The sequence below is a fragment of the Eriocheir sinensis genome, chromosome 62 (assembly GCF_024679095.1).
Source record: "Eriocheir sinensis breed Jianghai 21 chromosome 62, ASM2467909v1, whole genome shotgun sequence".
NCBI lineage: Eukaryota > Metazoa > Arthropoda > Malacostraca > Decapoda > Varunidae > Eriocheir > Eriocheir sinensis.
In genome coordinates, this window is record NC_066570.1 from 8001135 (window position 1) to 8020257 (window position 19123).

Below are 19123 nucleotides of genomic sequence, written 5' to 3' on the forward strand. Positions count from 1 at the left end.
GTGAAGCGCTGGGCACACACAGAGGGGTCTCTCTCCTGGAAGCAATAATCATTCCACGGGAAATCGGAAAACTACATCCTCAGGTCGTCCCACCGAGCTGAAGCAAAATGCCAAAAGCATCGCCTCTTTGGTGGGTCCAGAGGATGTACAGGAGCGGTAGGACAGGATACAGAAATAAGGTTGTGATCAGAGGAGCCCAACGGAGAGAACAGTTTGACAGAGTAAGCAGAAGGATTAGAGGTAAGGAAGAGGTCTATAATAGTATGTTGGCCCCGTCTCCAAGACGGTCGGGAATACGTGTAGGGTGCTAGACCAACTGCTCTAGATCGTTGAGGAGAGCAACGTTGTAGGCTTGTTCACCAGGCTGGTCAGTGAAAGAGGATGAAAGCCAAAGCCGGTTGATAGTGGAGTGTTTCCTGTGTGGTATTGGTATGCTGGATTTCCCTTCCCAAGGTGCATGACTTTACACTTTTTTTTCAATGAATGGTAGCAGCCACTTTTTGTTTCATTTCTGTAGCTTGGTGATGTCTTCTTGTAGGAAATCCACAGTCAAGGGGTTAAAAAACATAGCAGGTTACAAATTTAAGCCTTTATTCCTATTGTTTTCAAATTAATGTTCTAATGTTCCTATCATATAGATGAGATAGTGATATATCACAAACAGCAATCAACATTAATGATTAATGATCCCAGTGCTTCTTTTGTGACAGCTGAGAGAAACTCTTTTGTATGCCTAATGTTATATGTATATTTGGGTTTTGATTTTCATCCATTACCATTCCTATGTAAATTATATTTTAAAACCATTATACATATTGCTAAAACTGCAAAGAGACTTTGCTTTAAATAAAATCCTATTTTAAGCACTATGCTTGCAAGAAACATATGTTAGCTTAATTTTTTTCTTCTTCTTGTAGATGTCTTGAATCTGCCACTTGAATGAAGTAAATACCTTTATTGGCTAAAAGGTTAAGGAACCATGAATTGCCTAAATTTTGAAAATTTTTATGGTTAAAAAAACTGGATCTGACGTTTCTAATATCCTTGTCACATTATCGGCAATATTTTTCTTTATTATACACTGGCAGTACAATGATTTTGTCAATAACTATCTAAAATTTTCAGTGTTTTTTTTGTTTTATTATTAATACCTAGGAATTGATCATTTCATTAATATTTTGTTAATAAAAAAATGTAGCTGTGAGCTTCACATGACTTTGTCCATGTGAATATCTTAAAATCAAAATTAAAAATAACCAAATTCAATAAGATCTAGTAGACACCTATGATCTGAAGTCCTTTTTTTTCAACAAATTGCAAAATAATTGAAGAACTATCTTTAGTTCAAATCTTGAATTAAACTACAGATGTACCATCTTGAGTTCAAATCTTGAATTAAACCACAGGTGCTACAAATGCTACACATCGAGGTGGGTCATCAAGTCTCTCAGCTGTTCCAAAATGCTTTCCTTCAAGACAATTTTGCTCTCTTCTTGAATTGTCAGTTTCTGATTGAAGTTTTCCTTTAAGTTTTCCAGCTTCTCAATCTCAAAAAGCTTCTTCTCTAGTTTTCGCTTATTCTTAATGTAGCCACCCATATCAAGCCTTTGGATTTTTTTCTCACAAACCTGTGGATCAAAAATGTTTCATTTATTAAAGTGGCCATATACAATTTTTAATTGATATATCCTACTTGCCATTATATTTTACTCATCTTGGATAATCCCACCCAGGACTTTTACTACTTGCTGATACCTAAGAGTCAGTGAAATCCATGATCAGGTCGATTAAGGTTGAATATTAACCGACTAAAAATTACTTTGCCAATACAAAGCAAGAAAAGATTCAAAATTTTGGAACTGCACCAGTCCTCCGTTTTGGAGCCTTCTGATTAACGTAAAATCACTTAGGTTTAAGGACAGACCACCAAGTCTGGACCATGGGGTCTGTGTGGTCTGATTTTCTATGTAGTTATATCTATCTATGTAATTCCATGGTCCAGTGATTAGCATGGCTAGCTAGGAATCCACAGGTCCAGGTTAAAATCCCGACCCGGGCAGTTGGCGTGTAGCTCACCCGGCTGTTCATCCTCCCTTTCAGGCTGGTCAATAAATGGGTACCTGGGGAAACCTGAATAAGGTAAACTGTGGTAACCTGAATGTCACACTGGCCCTGTGTCCTGGGGTAATGGGTTCTTCCCATCACATGCTTGAGGGCCAATGTGAAGGAGATGAGCACCATAGCCACATGCAGCTGTAGCGTATGCCCCCCACTTTGCTACTTTTACCAGTCCTGATTACATTACTCCTGTTAAGGAGGTTCTGACAGACCCATCATACTGCCTTGAATCATGGACCTCTGGATAATACAGTGGACAAGTACAAGCCTTGGAGAACCTTGCATCTTGGTGGTGGAAGAATGCTCTGAACTAATAATTCATTATGCAGAATAAAATCAGTGGTGGTTTAATGTTGCCACAGATCCTGGTCTGGGATGAACCTCAGGTGGGTTGTTCATGTTGGTGGCTAAAACACTAACAACCTTTTACATGATTAAATTCATCTGATACTTTTTGTTTATGTACTGTACTGTTTATGTACATAGTATGTAGTACAGTATATAGTACATAGTGATCCTTAATTAGAAAAAAATAATGAATTGCATATAATTGTCAAACTAAAGGATGCTTTCAACATAACCAATCAACTATTTAACAGATGAAACTACACTAAGCAGCAAAACTTTGTACCTGAGGGTTGTTGGTGAGGTTCTTCAAACTGTCAAGCTCTGTTGGATGGTCAGCACTTGAGACAGAAGTTCCACAAGACTGTTTTCCATCTTGGGACACTTGTCCAATATTTGTGTCTGATTCAGCACTTGATGAACTACTCTTAACATTTTTATCTGTCAAAAAGATAGATGAAGACATTGGTGGTTATTTGGCAGAACAATGTATATTGACTAACAATAATTAAAAACTGACAAGACTGTTTTGGCATCTTACATTACTCATCTGCCCAACATCTTAACACAATATAGCCATGGGTAGCAGGATTTGAAGAACATGCTTTTTTTTTCTTTTTTACAGCAAGGGAGACATCAAGAGTTACAAACCAAAAAAGCAATAAAAAAGTCCACTAGGCACTGCTCCAATAAAAGCAAACAGAATAAGAGGCCAAAAGCAATAAAAAAGAGGCAAAAAAGCAATAAAAAAGTCCACTAGGCACTGCTCCAATAAAAGCAAACAGAATAAGAGGCCAAAAGAGAGGTCAATTTCAGGAAAGTGGTGTCTTGACACTCCTCTCTTAACCTGTTGACTGCAGATTTCCTACAAGAAGACATCACCAAGCAACAGGAATGGATCAAAAAGTGGCTTCTACAATTCAATGAAGAAAAATGTAAAGTCATGCACCTTGGGAGGGGATATCCAGCATACCAATACCACACGGGAAACACTCCACTATCCACCACAGAGGCAGAGAAAGACATGAGACTTTATGTTACCAGGCTACCAGTGAAGGCCAAATTTGTTCCAATCGCAGCAGCGCGAAACTTGGGGTGATAATGCGCGAAAGTCGGGATGGTAAGAATTTAGGACTAACCGCGAAACTCGAGAGGGTACTGTAAGTAAATACACACATACACACACACACACACTGAAAGAATGTAGTGAGCAACTTGCAGAGAAATTGCACTTCATAATGAGCACCTCCCTGAGTGAAGGAAGGGTACCACAAGATTGAAAGAGAGCAAACATAGTACCAATTTATAAAGGAGGAAAGAGAAAGGACCCAATAAATTACAGACCAGTATCACTCACTAGAGTGGTTGCAAAGATATGTGAGGTTGTCGGATTTTTTTAGAAAGGGGGAGAATTATCTCGGATTGCCAGTTTGGATTCAGGAGAGGGAGATCTTGTGTTACCAACTTATGTTATTACTCAAGGGTGACAGATTTAATACAGGAGAGAGAAGGCTGGGGGGATGGAGTGTACCTGGATTAGAAAAAGGCATTCGACAAAGTACTGCACAGAAGACTAATTTGGAAAATTGAAAATAAGGGTGGAGTGGGTGATGGACTGATTAAGTGGCTGGAGGATTTCCTAACTAACAGGGAAATGAGGACAATAATCAAGGACAGGGTTTCCAACTGGTGCCCAGTGAGGAGTGGGGTCCCGCAAGGTTCGGTGCTGGCGTCAATAATGTTTGCTGTTTATATAAATGATATGGTGGACGGAGTGACCAGCTATGTGAGTTTGTTTGCAGATGATGCAAAGCTATTGAGATGAGTCAATGATATGAAAGACTGTGAGGCATTGCAGAGGGACCTGGACAAAATATGGGAGTGGAGTGGTACATGGCAGATGGAATTCAACCTTGGGAAATGTAAAAAAAAATAGAGTTTGGTAGGAGTGGAAGAAGATGTGAATATGATTATAAGATGGGAAGTGAGATAATATGCAGAGGAATGGAAGAAAAAGATTTGGGAGTGACTATCTCAGAGAACATGTCACCGGACAAACAGATCAACAGGATAACGGGACAAACTATGAATTTGCTGAGGAACATAAGGACGGCATTCGTGTATTTGGATGAGGAGATGATGAAGAAAATAATAGTTACAATGATAAGGCCAAGGTTGGAGTATGCAGCAGTGGTCTGGTCTCCTCACAAAAAGAAGAATATAAGAAAGCTGGAAAGAGTACGGAGAATGGCAACTAAGATGGTACCGGAACTTAGGGATCGGACTTACGAGGAGAGACTCAATAGCATGGGGCTCACAACCCTGGAGAGAAGAAGAGAAAGAGGAGACCTGATAGCGGTGTACAGGGTGGCGAGTGGGGTGGAGAATCTGGACAGAGAGGACCTGTGTGTGTGGAGCGAGAGGGAAACAAGAGGACATGGAAAAAAGTTGAGGGCGACCATTTGTAGGCGAGATGTGAAAAAGTTTAGCTACCCAAACAGAAGCACTGAGCTGTGGAATGGACTGGGGGAGGAGGTGGTTTGTGCAAGAAATATTCATGATTTTAAGGAAAAGTTGGATAAGAGCGGATATGGAGACGGGACAGAGCGAGTGTAGCTCTCTTCCCGTATGTCACAACTGGGTAAATACAACTAGGTAAATACACACACACATAGATGGGAGGGATCTAGATACAGGGAGAGGGAGATAAGCACTTTGGTCACGGTGTCAGCGGAATCAAGCTATAACTTGTTGATGCCTCTCTCTCTCTCTCTCTCTCTCTCTCTCTCTCTCACACACACACACACACACACACACACACACACACACACACAGAAATAAAAACCAAAGGAATAAAGAAGATTTTAAGGTAATGAGAAACGAATACGTGAAAATAAGGAAGGAAGAAGAAAAGGGATATGAAAAGGATATTGTGGAAAAGTGCAAGGAACAACCTAAACTATTTTATAGATTCATAAATGGAAAGATTAAACCAAGAGAAACAATTAAAAGACTGAGCGATGGGAGTGTGAAAATCGATGATCCTAAAGGCATGGTGGAGTTACTAAATAAAGAGTTCCAGCAAGTTTTTACTAAAGAATCAAAATTTAACCCTTTTAATACGGTGACACAGATGTCGGCGTCACAGTATGGAAAGGGTTAAGAGGAAATGGAAGAGGATTAATCCTCTTCTAAACCTCTTAATCCTCTTCTAAACCTCTTAATTCTCTTCCATTTCCTCTTAACCCCTTCAACACGAAGACACGTATACTGCATCCTTGTGTGCCCCGTACCATATCCGAGGATGAGCATACTGTGTCCTAGCTCGCTTTAGCCAATATACGAGTTATTTTATCTCTATATTTATGCTTACATCTCAAAATTATCAATTAATTTATGTTTCTTTATGTGCACCATTTAACTCTGCATGTTTTCATATATAACACATGATGATTATGTTGAGTTTACGGCTGATAATGTGTTATATTCAATAGCGACATTTGAAATTTGGCGCGCGTGGCGATCCTGGATACGGCGCGGGGCGCTGTTTTGGCCCGGACGTAGTGAAGGGGTAAAGAGGTTTAGAAGAGGATTAAGAGGAAATGGAAGAGAATTAACCCCTTCCCGGAGGAGGATCTAAATATAGATGTTTCGAAATTGGGACTTTTTGTCGGCGCGTCTATATATAGACGTTTGCTCTCATTTGCCCACATTAGATTGTAGCATGGTCTATATATAGAAGATTCCTTACTACTAACAAAATTAACAAAATAAATCGTTATTAGGCATCTCAAACCCCCTGACACTTACCGACATTGCCTCTCAAGGACAGTCACCGCTTGTGCTTTGTCAGTGGCGGATGTGCAACGCAGATCTGCTAACACTGGGAATTTTTGCATTTTTCTGTCTATTTTCTTTTATTATTATAGTCTATCATGTCAAGGAGAAAGAGACCTCTTAAGCCGGAAGAAATGACTTCTTTGGTGGCTGAGGATATAGTTGCTGATTTTTTGGATGATTTTGATGATCCCGACTCATCTACTGTCAGTGATTATACACTAAACCTTCATATAAATTTATAAATATACATATAACCAATCCATCTTATATAACATCTATATATAGATTCAAATGTTTGTTCAGTTTTGCGGCAGTCTACATATAGACGTCAATCTGGAATGCTCACTTGCGGGGAATCTATATATACACGGATGGATGAAAATCGACAGCGTCTATACATAGATGATTTTTTTTTTTTGGTACTACATACATCTGCCCTGCCGCCGGGAAGGGATTAAGAAGTTTAGAAGAGGATTAACCCCTTCCTTACGGTGACGCCGACATTGGCATCACCGTACTGAAAGGGTTAAAGAGCCACAAGAAAACAAGATAAATGTTCATATGGAAGAAGTCTCAATAGATAATGAGGAAATATATAAATTGTTGGGAGAACTGGAAGAGAGGAAAGTGGTAGGACCGGATGGAGTCTCAGGGTATATATTGAAAGAATGTAGACATGAGTTGGTTGGACCGATATATGACATCATTAAATGCTCAATAACAACTGGTACAGTGCCTAAGGAGTGGCGGAGGGCCGAAGTGGTCCCTATATACAAAAGTGGAAGGAAGGAAGAACCCCTGAACTACAAACCTGTATCATTGACCAGTGTAGTATGTAAAATATGTGAGAAAATGATAAAGAAACAATGGACGAGATTTCTAGAAGAGCATAATTTAATCACAAGTAAACAGTATGGATTCAGAAAAGGGCACTCATGTGTGACAAACTTACGGAGCTTTTACTCAAGAGTGACAGATAAAATACAGGAAAGGGACGGACGGGTTGATTGCGTTTACCTGGACCTGAAGAAGGCATTCGACAAAGTTCCACAAACAAGACTGCTATGGAAACTAGAAAATAAAGGAGGATTGAAAGGGAAAATGAAGAACTGGATGGAAAGCTTCCTACGGGGAAGAGATGAGAACGGTGGTTAAGGACATAAAATCGGAATGGAGAACTGTAGAAAGTGGAGTGCCTCAGGGATCGGTATTGGCACCAATACTTTTCCTAGTATATATAAATGACATGACTGAGGGAGTAAATAGCTATATGAGCCTGTTTGTAGACGATGCAAAACTGCTCAGACATATAAGAAACAGTAAAGACTGCAAAATTCCGCAAGAAGACCTAAACAAGATTTGGATATGGAGTATGGAATGGGAGATGAAATTCAATGTGAAGAAATGTCATGTTAGGGAAGTGGGAAAAAGTGAAGCAAGACCAAAATGGACATATAAAATGGGAGATGGTGAAATATTAAAGAAAGTACACAAAGAAAGAGATCTGGGAGTAATAATGCAAGATAATAATCAGCCAGAGTCATATAAATCAGATATTCGGTGATACGTATAATTGGACCGCTGAAATCAAACACATTGTTGAACGACTACTTCCTTTCAGTATTCACACAGGAGGATCGAACGACTATACCGGAAAGAGTTCAGGTGTACGAGGGCGGGGATGGCGATAAATTGAGGGATATAATCATTACCAGGCAAGTAGTTCAGGATGAGATAGATAAGCTTAAGAAGAACAAGTCGCCAGGTCCTGACGGGATATTTCCGAGGGTATTAAAGGAGCTAGGTGATATAATCAGTGACCCACTAACCGACATCTTTAAGATGTCGGTAAATACTGGCTATGTGCCGAGCCTATGGAAAGTAGCTAATGTGACGCCGATTTTTAAAAAGGGGGACAGGTCAGTTGCTTCAAACTATCGCCCAATTAGCTTAACATCGGTTATATGGAAGATGCTGGAGTCCATAATAGCCAGGAACATTCGGGAGCATTTAGAGAAACATAGCTTAATTCACGACTCGCAGCATGGGTTCACAAAAGGTAGGTCATGCCTCACCAATCTCTTGTCCTTCTACAATAAAGTATTTGAGGCGGTTGACAGAGATGAAAATTATGATGTAATCTATCTTGATTTTAGTAAAGCGTTTGACAAAGTTCCTCACCAACGACTGTTGCTTAAATTACAGGCTCACGGAGTAGAGGGTAAAGTTTTGAACTGGGTCAAGGCGTGGCTTAGCAATAGGAAGCAAAGAGTGCAAATCAATGGTAAAAGATCTGACTGGGGATGTGTTACGAGTGGGGTCCCAAGGTTCGGTATTAGGTCCACTTTTGTTTATTATTTATATCAATGACTTAGACACAGGAATTAGTAGTGATGTTAGTAAATTTGCAGATGATACCAAGATCGGTAGAGTAATTGAGTCGGATCAGGACGCTAGTATTCTCCAAGGTGAACTCAACAGATTATATGACTGGGCGGATAAATGGCAGATGGAGTTCAATGTAGGGAAGTGCAGTATTCTGAGTGTAGGTAGGAACAACCCCTCACATAACTATTGCTTAAATGACACTCTCATAAGTAGGTCTGGGTGCGAGAGGATTTAGGGGTCTTAGTGAGCTCTGATCTCCGTCCAAGGGCACAATGCATTCAAGCTAGAAATCGAGCTAATAGGGTACTGGGATTTATTTCAAGGAGCGTAAGCAACAGAAGCCCCAGTCTTCCTCAAACTATATTTAGCATTAGTTAGACCTCACCTTGACTATGCGGTTCAGTTCTGGTCACCCTACTATAGAATGGATATCAAAATGTTAGAATCGGTGCAGAGGAGAATGACTAAGATGATTCAGGGGTTGAGAAACTTGCCATACGAGGAAAGACTCAAACAGTTAAACTTGCATTCTCTAGAAAGGCGAAGGGTGCGTGGAGACATGATCGAGGTTTATAAATGGATGAAGGGCTTTAATAAGGGAGACATTCATAAGGTTTTGTTGGTAAGAGAACCGGGTAGGACACGAAGTAACGGGTTTAAACTGGATAAATTCAGATTCAACAGGGACATAGGCAAAAATTGGTTTACTAATAGGGTGGTGGATGAGTGGAATAGGCTTAGCAGTCATGTGGTGAGTGCCAATACAATTGTCACATTCAAAAATAGACTAGATAAATTCATGGACAGCGATATTAGGTGGGGTTAGATACACGGGAGCTTAGGGTCAAAGGAGCTGCCTCGTACAGGCCTACCGGCCTCTTGCAGACTCCTGCGTTCTTATGTTCTTATGTTCTTTCCACTACAAGGATAAGGATAAGATGAAAAAATTAATTACCACTATGATCAGAACAAAATTGGAACATGCGAAAGCAGTGTGGTCTCCCCATAAGAAGAAACACAAAGAAACTAGAAAGAATACAAAGGATGGCAACAAAAATGGTTCCAGAGTTGGAGGGATTAACATATGAGGAAAGATTAAAGGAAATGGACTTACAAACAACAAAGAAGAGAAAGAGGAGACCTAATACAAATCTGTAAATTACTGAGCAAAATGGAAGAAGTAGATAACGAGGAGTTACTACTAAAAGAAGGAATTACCACCAGGAACACAAGAGGACAGTAAAAAATTGAGGAAGGGAAGATGCTTGAGACATAAAGAAATATAGCTTCCCACAAAGAAATATAGAGGTTTGGAACAGACTAAGTAAGGTTGTAGTATTGGCGAGGAGTGTGCAAAGCTTTAAAGAAAAGTTGGATAAATGCATATATGGAGACGGGACCACACGAGCGTAAGGCCTAGGCCCTGTAAAACTACAATTAGGTATATACACACACACACACACACACACACATAGAAGGTTGATGTGGAAGAACAGGATGATGAGAACAATTATTAGAGACAGGAAATCAAGTTGGAAAAATGTCATGAGTGGAGTTCTGCAAGGCTCTGTGTTGGCCCCAATTATGTTTGCAGTATATGTTAAGGATATGATAGAAGGAGTGGATAGCTATATGAGTCTGTTTGCCGATGACGCTAAGATAATGAGAAGAGTGGAAAAAGAGGACGACCGCTTGCTGCTCCAGAGAGACCTGGACACAGTGTGGGAGTGGAGCAGGAAGTGGGAAATGGAATTTAATACCAACAAGTGCAGTATTATTGAATTTGGAAAGAGTGGAATGAGAGTAGAGGGACATTATAAGTTGGGTAAGGATAAGTTAGACAAGAAGAAAGAAAAAGAAGACCTTGGAGTGATGATCACAGAAAACTTGTCTCCAGAAAGACATGTGAATAAAATATCAACCGAGACATACAACCTGCTGAGGAACATCAGAGCAGCGTTCACATACCTTGATGAGGACATGGCAAGGAAATTAATTGTGACCTTGATATGCCCTAAACTAGAATATGCATCATTGGCTTGGTTGCCATTGCTTAATAAAAACATTAGAAAACTGGAGAGGATACAGAGCGGCAACAAAAATGGCACCTAGTCTGAGCGACCTGCCTTATGAAGAAAGATTGCTGAGGCTGAACCTCCCTACATTGGAAATTAGAAGAGAAAGAGGAGATTTAATAGCAGTGTATAGGGTGATGAATGGTCTAGAGAAATTGGACAGATGACCTTTTGATAAGAGAAGAAAGAAACTTAAGAGGAAATGGAAAACTGTTGAGAAAAGGAATTTGTAGAAGAGACACCAAGCAGAACAGCTTCCCGCAGAGATGTGTGGGGGTCTGGAATGGGTTGGAGAGGGAAGTGGTGCAGGCTAAATCAGTAAGTGCATTTAAGGCCAAATTAGACAGAAGTAGTTGGAAAGACGGGACAGCACGAGCATAGCTCCGTTCCTGTGGATCACAACTAGGTAAATACACACACACACACACTGCAGGGAGGAGGTAGGAAGGAAGAAAGAAAGAAAACAGAGATAGTGAGATGGGTGGGAGGGGGAGGCAGGGAGGGGAGACCGCAGCTCCTGCACGAGCCCACATCCCAGAGCTGAGGTGGTGGCGAGACAATGCACTAGCCAGCCACTTGGCAACTCGAGGGAAGAAGAACTCCACACACATACACATATATAATTTCTTTCTCATTATTTTTGTTATTTTGTTAAAATTGATTGTTACTGTGAAGTACAAATGCGTGCAAGACACGCTTACGTTCTTACACAATAACACTGAAAGTTAAATAAGACACCGCATCATATACGACCTTCATCTTAAAAGTTATCGTACAATATCCGGGAAGAAATAACTCATATGCTGGCTAAAGCGAGCCAGGACACAGTAGACGTATCCTCGGATATGGTACGGGGCACGTAAGGATGCAGTATACGCGTCCTCGTGTTGAAGGGGTTAAGGGTGGAGAGCCTCTCATCGTAGGGTTTGTTGCACAAGGAAGGGATCATTTTTGTTGCCCGACGTTGAACACCTAATTTAGCAATGTCCTTTGCATGGCACGGAGACCAAAACTGTACCGTATATTCCAGGTGCGGTCTGACTAAACTATTGTAAAGCAGAAATATTACTTCTTTATTTTTTAATAAAAAGTTTCTTTTAATGAAGCCCAACATTCTGTTCGCTTTATTTGCTGCATCGATGCATTGCTGTGAGAATTTGAGGTTTGATGCAATTTTGACACCCAGGACCTAAACGCATTGAACGCTTTTGGGTTTGATGCCGCGCATTTCGTAATCAAACTTCTTATTTCTTGTTCCAACTTGAAGGACCTGGCACTTGTCTACGTTAAAGGGCATCTCCACTATCAGACCAAGCTGAAATTTTATGCACATCCTCTTGGAGGCTTTGTCTGTCTTTGTCAGTGAGAACCGAGTTACCAATCTTTGTGTCGTCTGCAAATTTACTAATGAGATTATTGATACCAACATCTACATTGCTGATGTAAATAATGAAGAGCACTGGGCCAAGAACTGCGCCCTGAGGGACGCCACTAGTGAAGAGAGAGAGAGAGAGAGAGAGAGAGAGAGAGAGAGAGGAAGGAATAAAAGCAAGCAAGATGACAACCCACAGAAAATGGCTAGCTGTCTTTATAGTAAATTAATTAAAGTGTTTATACATTATTGGATTACGTGCTGCGGGAGGCATGACGTATTTATACGTCATAGGATGAAAGAGGTTAAAAGTAGGCCCCCTTTTTGATAAAAAACTTTGAAATCATATATACTACCTTGGAGTTTTGGAACAGCACCACCAGCAGTCCAATCGCTGTTTCTTGTTACAGAACTTGTCATGGATAAATGATTGTCTGGAGATGCGGACTGGGCACTGGTCACTGGGCTGGGGTAAAAGCATGAAAAAAAAAAAAAAAAAATATATATATATATATATATATATATATATATATATATATAAGTCATAGCCACTGTACAAAGAAATGGAAATGGAATGTGAAGTGAAAACCCACCTCTGGCCAAGGAGACTATACACTCCTTGCCTCTGGCCCTCAAGTCAATAGTTTGTGTAGTCAGCTTACACAAATCTGTTTTATGTGACTGGATTAACAACACTGACATTTGTAAAAGAAGTGCAAAACACAGGTAAATGTTGTAATATTAACTACTAGGTAATCAACTAAATACTATTCCATGCAACAATGAAAATGAAAAAATCTACTAATCCTTTGGCACACTATGATGCAAAAGGTGTGCATCTTACTATACCATAAAAGTTAACCCAAGAAACCACTGGTATTATTGTCAACAAAAAATAAAATCATAGAAGTTAAATTTACTCCACTGGTGTCGATTTTAATGTAGCCACAAGTTTCCTTGCCTTGCCTGATTGTTATATAAGCATATATGATGTAAACAAACGAAGATGTATTAGTGTGACCTTGAATAAAGACAAAGTTTTTAACTGGGCATTTAACTCTATGAAAAGGGCCATTTTACTAAAACAATATGTGCGCACACACAGATACTTATGTATAATGCATGTATACATGTCTCAATCTCTTTTTCACTCTCCTTCTCTCTCATTTTACAAAACCTAGGCTAGACAAGTCTCTTTTATATTTTAAGTCTCTCTTATATTATTTATGGCCTAGGCTAGACTAGGCTGATTATAATTGTTGTCTCTTTCTTGTATGCATGTTCCTTGGGCTAGACTAGGATGGTGATAACTATTGTCTCTTGCATATATGTACGATGTCCTTTTTTATTACACATATACATATATTTGTTTTCAAGATTACCATGGAATAGGCAAGGAAGATGACTAAATTTCTGAAGACAGATGAAAAAATTCAAAGAACACTTGAAGAACTAAGAGCATCAGACAGTGAAAATGAAGATGAAATGTCTGAGGAAAAAACTGATGACTGGCTGGATGAGGCTGAGGATGACTTCAATGATAATAGTGTGGAGTTAGAAGAGGAGGATACTGTTGCTCCCTCCACCAAGATTCCTTCAAGTAAGCAGCATGTAAACATGATTTGGCATAAAGTGTTACTTCAGAGAGCCCCACTGAATTACAGAACATGATATATTTCACAGATAATCATGGAAGGGAAGGTATTGAAAGTCTCTCACCCTATCAATGTTTATAAAACTGTTTCCTGAAGAAATTTTTGAGCTATATTTTTCTATATTTGGTACATTGTTGCAATTTATAGTCTGATGAATTGAATTTTATAGGATATAACCCCAGAATATTTTTTTCATATAATAAATGCTATGTGGTAAGAAATTTGTTTGATTTTCCATCTTTCCTCCAAGGAAATTTTACATAAATGGTGCCAACTTTATATCAATAAAAAAAGGTTTTGCACTGAGTAAAGTGTCACAACATGGCAGCAACACCAATTTACAAGCCTCTTCTTTAGTCTAAGTCCCCAAACAATGATGTGAATGAAGTATTTTACATTTTAGCAGGATATATTTTATCATTTTTTTTGCCAGTTTTGTAACAATTTTGGACTTTTTTCAAAACTTTACACATTTTCTAAGAAAAATAAATGTCATTTATGAAAAAGGTAAGGTCTTTTCTCGATGTACAAATCATATAAAGCCAATTGGTTCATTTTCTTTTTTTGAGGGTATATGACGCAACCTTGAAAAAACCCAAAAATGCCCTACCGCAGCCAAAGGGTTAAAAGGGATTTTAGTTTTTTTTTAGGAAGCATAGAAATGACAGTTCATTACAGAGGAATTGTTGGAAAAACTAGCTAAAGCCGTGGGAAGAATTCCGTTGTTACAAATAAGAGTAAATAAATCGATGCTCACTAAAAGAGCTATGTGTTAGGGATCAAATAAATTAAGTGATAATGCTATTGCCAAGCTAAAATAAACCCCAAAAGAATAGTAATACAGTGCTCCCTCATTATTGATGGATTTTTTAAAAACAGTTTTGATTACAGATGGGTTTTATCAGATGGAAAAAAAAAAAAAAAAAAAAAAAAAAAAATGTATTTAATGCCTCCTACCCAGTTTGCGTGCCACCCACCAGGCGTCATTGGCTGCACACGGCATGTTCCTGCCATCCCAACAAGCTATACTCTGTTCACTCGAAGCGTGCACCTGGCTCCTAGCGGAGTTTTGTATCGATGCACATGATAGGCTATTTGATCATAATCCTCACTCACAGGCGCTGCTCGTGATTAGCTGTACAGTTGCTCAGGTACGACTCTCTCTGGTGTTATGTTTTTATATTATTTCCCATAGCTCACCTATGCTATTTTGGTAGAAAAAAGACTCGGTAATGATTGTAGAACATAAATATGTTTGTCACAACTCGGCGAGAATCACTGCCCTGGAATGCGAGATGTTTGGTGTTTCGCATATATCACGGTTTTATCTATACAGTAAACCCTCAGTTATCTGGGTGGCGTACCGCACTCGTAAGGCACGCCCCAGCTTGCACATAGCAATGATATTGACGCCCTGGTGCGAAGGTTCGCAGGAAAGCTGTGTGCTTCGCAGTACGACTGGCACATAAACATCCTTGCTGAGCGCTGCAGACCATATCGAATTGACGAGAGTCAAGGCATTGCAGGTTTAAATGGCGGGAGTGTCAAAGGACTGTTTAACCCCTTCCCCAACAATTTTTTTGTTAAAAACGTTTCTTTTTCAGACTATTTTATTTTTATTTTGGTTCTATATAGTATTTTTGATGCTGGTTATGAAAACAGTTTGTAATTATTTTTTCTTCCCATTTTTGTGGTTAACTTTTAATTTTGAGAATACCTTTGTCGGCAAAAACGAGTCAACTCGTCTTCCTATAAACCATATTTTTTTACCATATTTTCTTAATTTTTCTCAAAAACATAAATGGTCATGTTGTACACATATCCAGTCTTTGACTCACACAACATGAAATATTTCACTCCAAACCTCCTCCTTTTCAGTGGAATGTACTGTACCCATCCTAACCTTCCTTTGAACAACATAAGGCTCTCATCTATACATACATCTTGCCTAGGGGTGTAACACTTCCCAAAGTTCTCACACAATGTCATGAATACATCATAAATCTTATACAATTTTGGGTTGGGGTGAGTTTGTGCATCATGAGTTTCATTATCTACAAAATGAAGATATTGCTTTATCTTACTGTACCGTTTCATAGTCATTAGCTGCCGAAAAATTGGTCTTTCAAGCAGTTCATCATGTGACCAGTTCATTTCTTCTTCTGGCATTTTCACAATACCCCCAAGCATTTTCATGGCAAAAAATACAAAAAGTTCAGCCTCTGTTACAGGGCGCCACAAAGAATCATCTTGCCCAGTTTGTTCAGCAAAACGATTAGTCTCTACCAGTACAGAGTCAATAATCCTTTTATCAATAAAAAGACTGAAGAATTCAAATGGACTCAGTTCTGCTGGGTTTTCATCAATCTTTATTCCAGGATTTCCTGTGAAAGGAAAACGTGGTGGTGGTGCATTCATACGCTCCTCTGACAACTCGAGGCTTCTCCAAGCTCTCCCCTCACCCCCCTCCTCCTCCTCACTTGTCAAGAAATAGTCATTGTCTGATGAACTGGCAGAGTTATCAGAAGTATTCAAGCTTCTGAGGGAAGGTTCATATTCACTATCTTCCGTTGAACTAGACATTTGGGGTGTAACACTTGAAAATGCTACAAAAAAATGAATGCAAATGTGGATGCAAACAACACCCATCCGACGACAATGGCTGTCGGAGCAAGTCTAGTAACAATGTCCTTGAAATCCCACAGCTCTACCCTATCGCCTCTGCCAGGCGTACGATTTGACGAGAATACTCGTTTCACACGTAGAATGGCTTACAAAGGCTTATAATCGACGAGTATATACGTATGTAGCTGGTTTTTTAAGGTAAAGTTTTAGACGAGTATACTCGTCGACGACTGAAAAAAGAACATTTCGTGAAAACGTGTATACACGTTTCTGCCGGGGAAGGGGTTAAATGAAACACAGTGCGAACCCTAGCTTAAGCCTTGATGACCGCCTAAATCCAGACTGGACTAGGTGAGCAGGGCTCTGTCGTCGTGGAAAAGGCGTGCGGGTCCGCTAGCACTCCTGCGGGAGTGAGGGTGGAATAAGAATTGCGGATACGTACCGCCCTTGGTCCGATATGTGAAAGAAGGATTTTACCATGCTTACGTACGGTAAGGCGAGTAAAGGGGCCCACAGGGGTTTGGTAGCCCCGTGGGGCAGCCAAATCTGGAGGTGCGGGCTGGTCATAAATTGTGGTTACTTCTTGTGGCTGGCCTCCCCGTGGTCCCGCTGGATGCACTGTGCAGGGGATACCCGCCCCCCCTGGCTCGCAAGGGCAACACAGTGTAACTAAACAGCCACAGATCACCACGCAAGTGGATGCGCCAAGTTGTCATTGACTCCTTGGTTATCCTCCCCACTCACACTAAGAGTGGGGTGGCCTGGCGTACTTGCCCGGTGTCTGTGGGCCTTCGGGCTCATTGCCGAGCTTAATAGGGTAGCGCCCTGGGGTGCCTGCCCGGGCATCCGTATAGAGGCCTGCTTAGAGGAGTTGATGCCCATTGCCGGCCTGGACCGGTTCGGGTATCGCTCTTGTATGCCTTCTGATTGACCCGGGTGGTAAAGCCTGCGGTGCTCATAGCCACGAGGTTGCTAACGCAGCTACACAGTGATAAAGCCGCGGGCGTGCACCTAAGAACAGCACAGAGTGTCAGCCTTCCAGTTTTGTAAAACTGGACCTGTAAAAAGTTTCTTGTGGCAGTGTTGGGTCTGCTAGAAAGCCTACGTGCTAAACACAATGGTGCAGACTTGGGCGGTGAAGCTGCCACAAATACCTGGGCTTTTCTGGGTTGGGTCCAGGCCCCGCTGCTGTGATTGGCCAGGCAGGGGAACATTAGCTGCTGCCTGTGAACACGAGGCTAGGCACCCCAACAATGGGTTAGTGGCTGAGGCTGTCGCACCTAATTGCTGAATCCCAAGTAACAGATCCCCCCCAAGGTGCAGTAGGACTGCAATAAGCCAGGGAGAGATTGCCGCGAGTGCTAACCGTGACGACGCTGCTTGAACCCTTTTCTCAGCGGCCGGAGCACGTCAATTGCGCACATTTCACTCCCTGGTGCAGACTACTGCTACGAAGCCATGGAGCATACCATAGTATGAGTATGGACAGAAGCACCTATGCAGTACTCTGTCGTTGTCTTTATGGCAGGCCATTATCGAAAGTTGGGTTTTCAGGTCCGAAGACTTAACCTACACCCCCATGGCTCTATTAACCTGGATACGAGAGGGTTTACTGTAATCTGTTTACACCATTGTGTTCAAAATGCTTTTCTTTCTACCAAAATAGCATATCTTGTACAATAGGTGTGCTATGGGAAATAATATAGAGACATAACACCAGAGAGGCCGGTGACTGAGCACACGACTGGACAGCCAATCACGAGCAGTGCCCATGAGCGAGGGTTATGATCAGATAGCCTATTACATGCGTTGATACAAAACTCCGCTAAGACCCAGATGCACGCTTTGAGTGGACAGAGTTATAGCATCAGTCGACGTGTGTTTGGCTACAGGTACGTTATCGTCCTTCGTTCTACTCATCGGCATGGCTCCTAAGTGCCCTTGTGATCTTCCAAGTGGAGAGAAGAAAGCTAAAAGGGCAAGAAAAGTGCTTAACTTGGAAGAAAAAGAACTAAATATTAAACAAAGTAAGAAGTGGAATGAGCTATGCTGCCATTGGTGACGATGCGGCGGCCATTACGTGTTGAGCCTGGGCGAGTCGGCAGGGTACCAGCACGGCCGCCGCAGCCAGATGGAGCCACACATCAACCAGTTTTTTCATACTTATTTATTTAACCCGGTAGCAGCGACGGGCCAATTTTGTGGCTTTACCGTGTAGCAGCGACGGGCCAAATTTGTGCCATGATATAAACTCCCCAAAATAGAAGATACATAATCTGATCGCAAATGCTTTGATATATATAATGAAATGGTTTGTGTGAGGGGTGATTTTTTCTCATTTTTCTCGCTTGGAGGGACCATTAAGAAATATGATCCCCGCTGCTACCGGGTTGATAAAAAGTATTTTTGTTTCGATATCAAGTTGTGTCTATTACCAAACCAATTTATATCTAAGAAATATTTCAAGCAAGTTGCTCAGGACATATAAGTGGTTGGTGGGATAGAAAAAAAATAAACAGGAGGTTACACGACTTGATAAAAATCAGTATAGATGGTTTTAGGTATCGACTGGTATTTCAGGAACCTAACCCCCGGCAATGATGAGGGAGCACTGTAATAATAATAATAATAATAATAATAATAATAATAATAATAATAATAATAATAATAATAATAATAATAACAATAATACTGCAAACCCAAGA

General features: G+C 40.6%; 1 protein-coding gene across 3 annotated transcripts in view; it reads right to left on the bottom strand.

Annotated features, from left to right (window-relative positions):
- Positions 1 to 574: 574 nt before the first annotated feature.
- The window catches only part of LOC126986733 (protein D7-like), a 45114-nt gene continuing 26565 nt past the window's right edge, over positions 575 to 19123 (bottom strand). For all 3 annotated transcript variants that reach the window (XM_050843107.1, XM_050843108.1, XM_050843109.1), the window contains exons 6-8: positions 12495 to 12604; positions 2750 to 2904; positions 575 to 1628 (exon numbers count right to left, since the gene is read on the bottom strand). In XM_050843107.1, coding sequence (XP_050699064.1) covers positions 1419 to 1628; positions 2750 to 2904; positions 12495 to 12604 — 475 coding nt within the window. In that variant the 3' untranslated portion in view covers positions 575 to 1418. The remainder of the gene's footprint in view (positions 1629 to 2749; positions 2905 to 12494; positions 12605 to 19123) is intronic.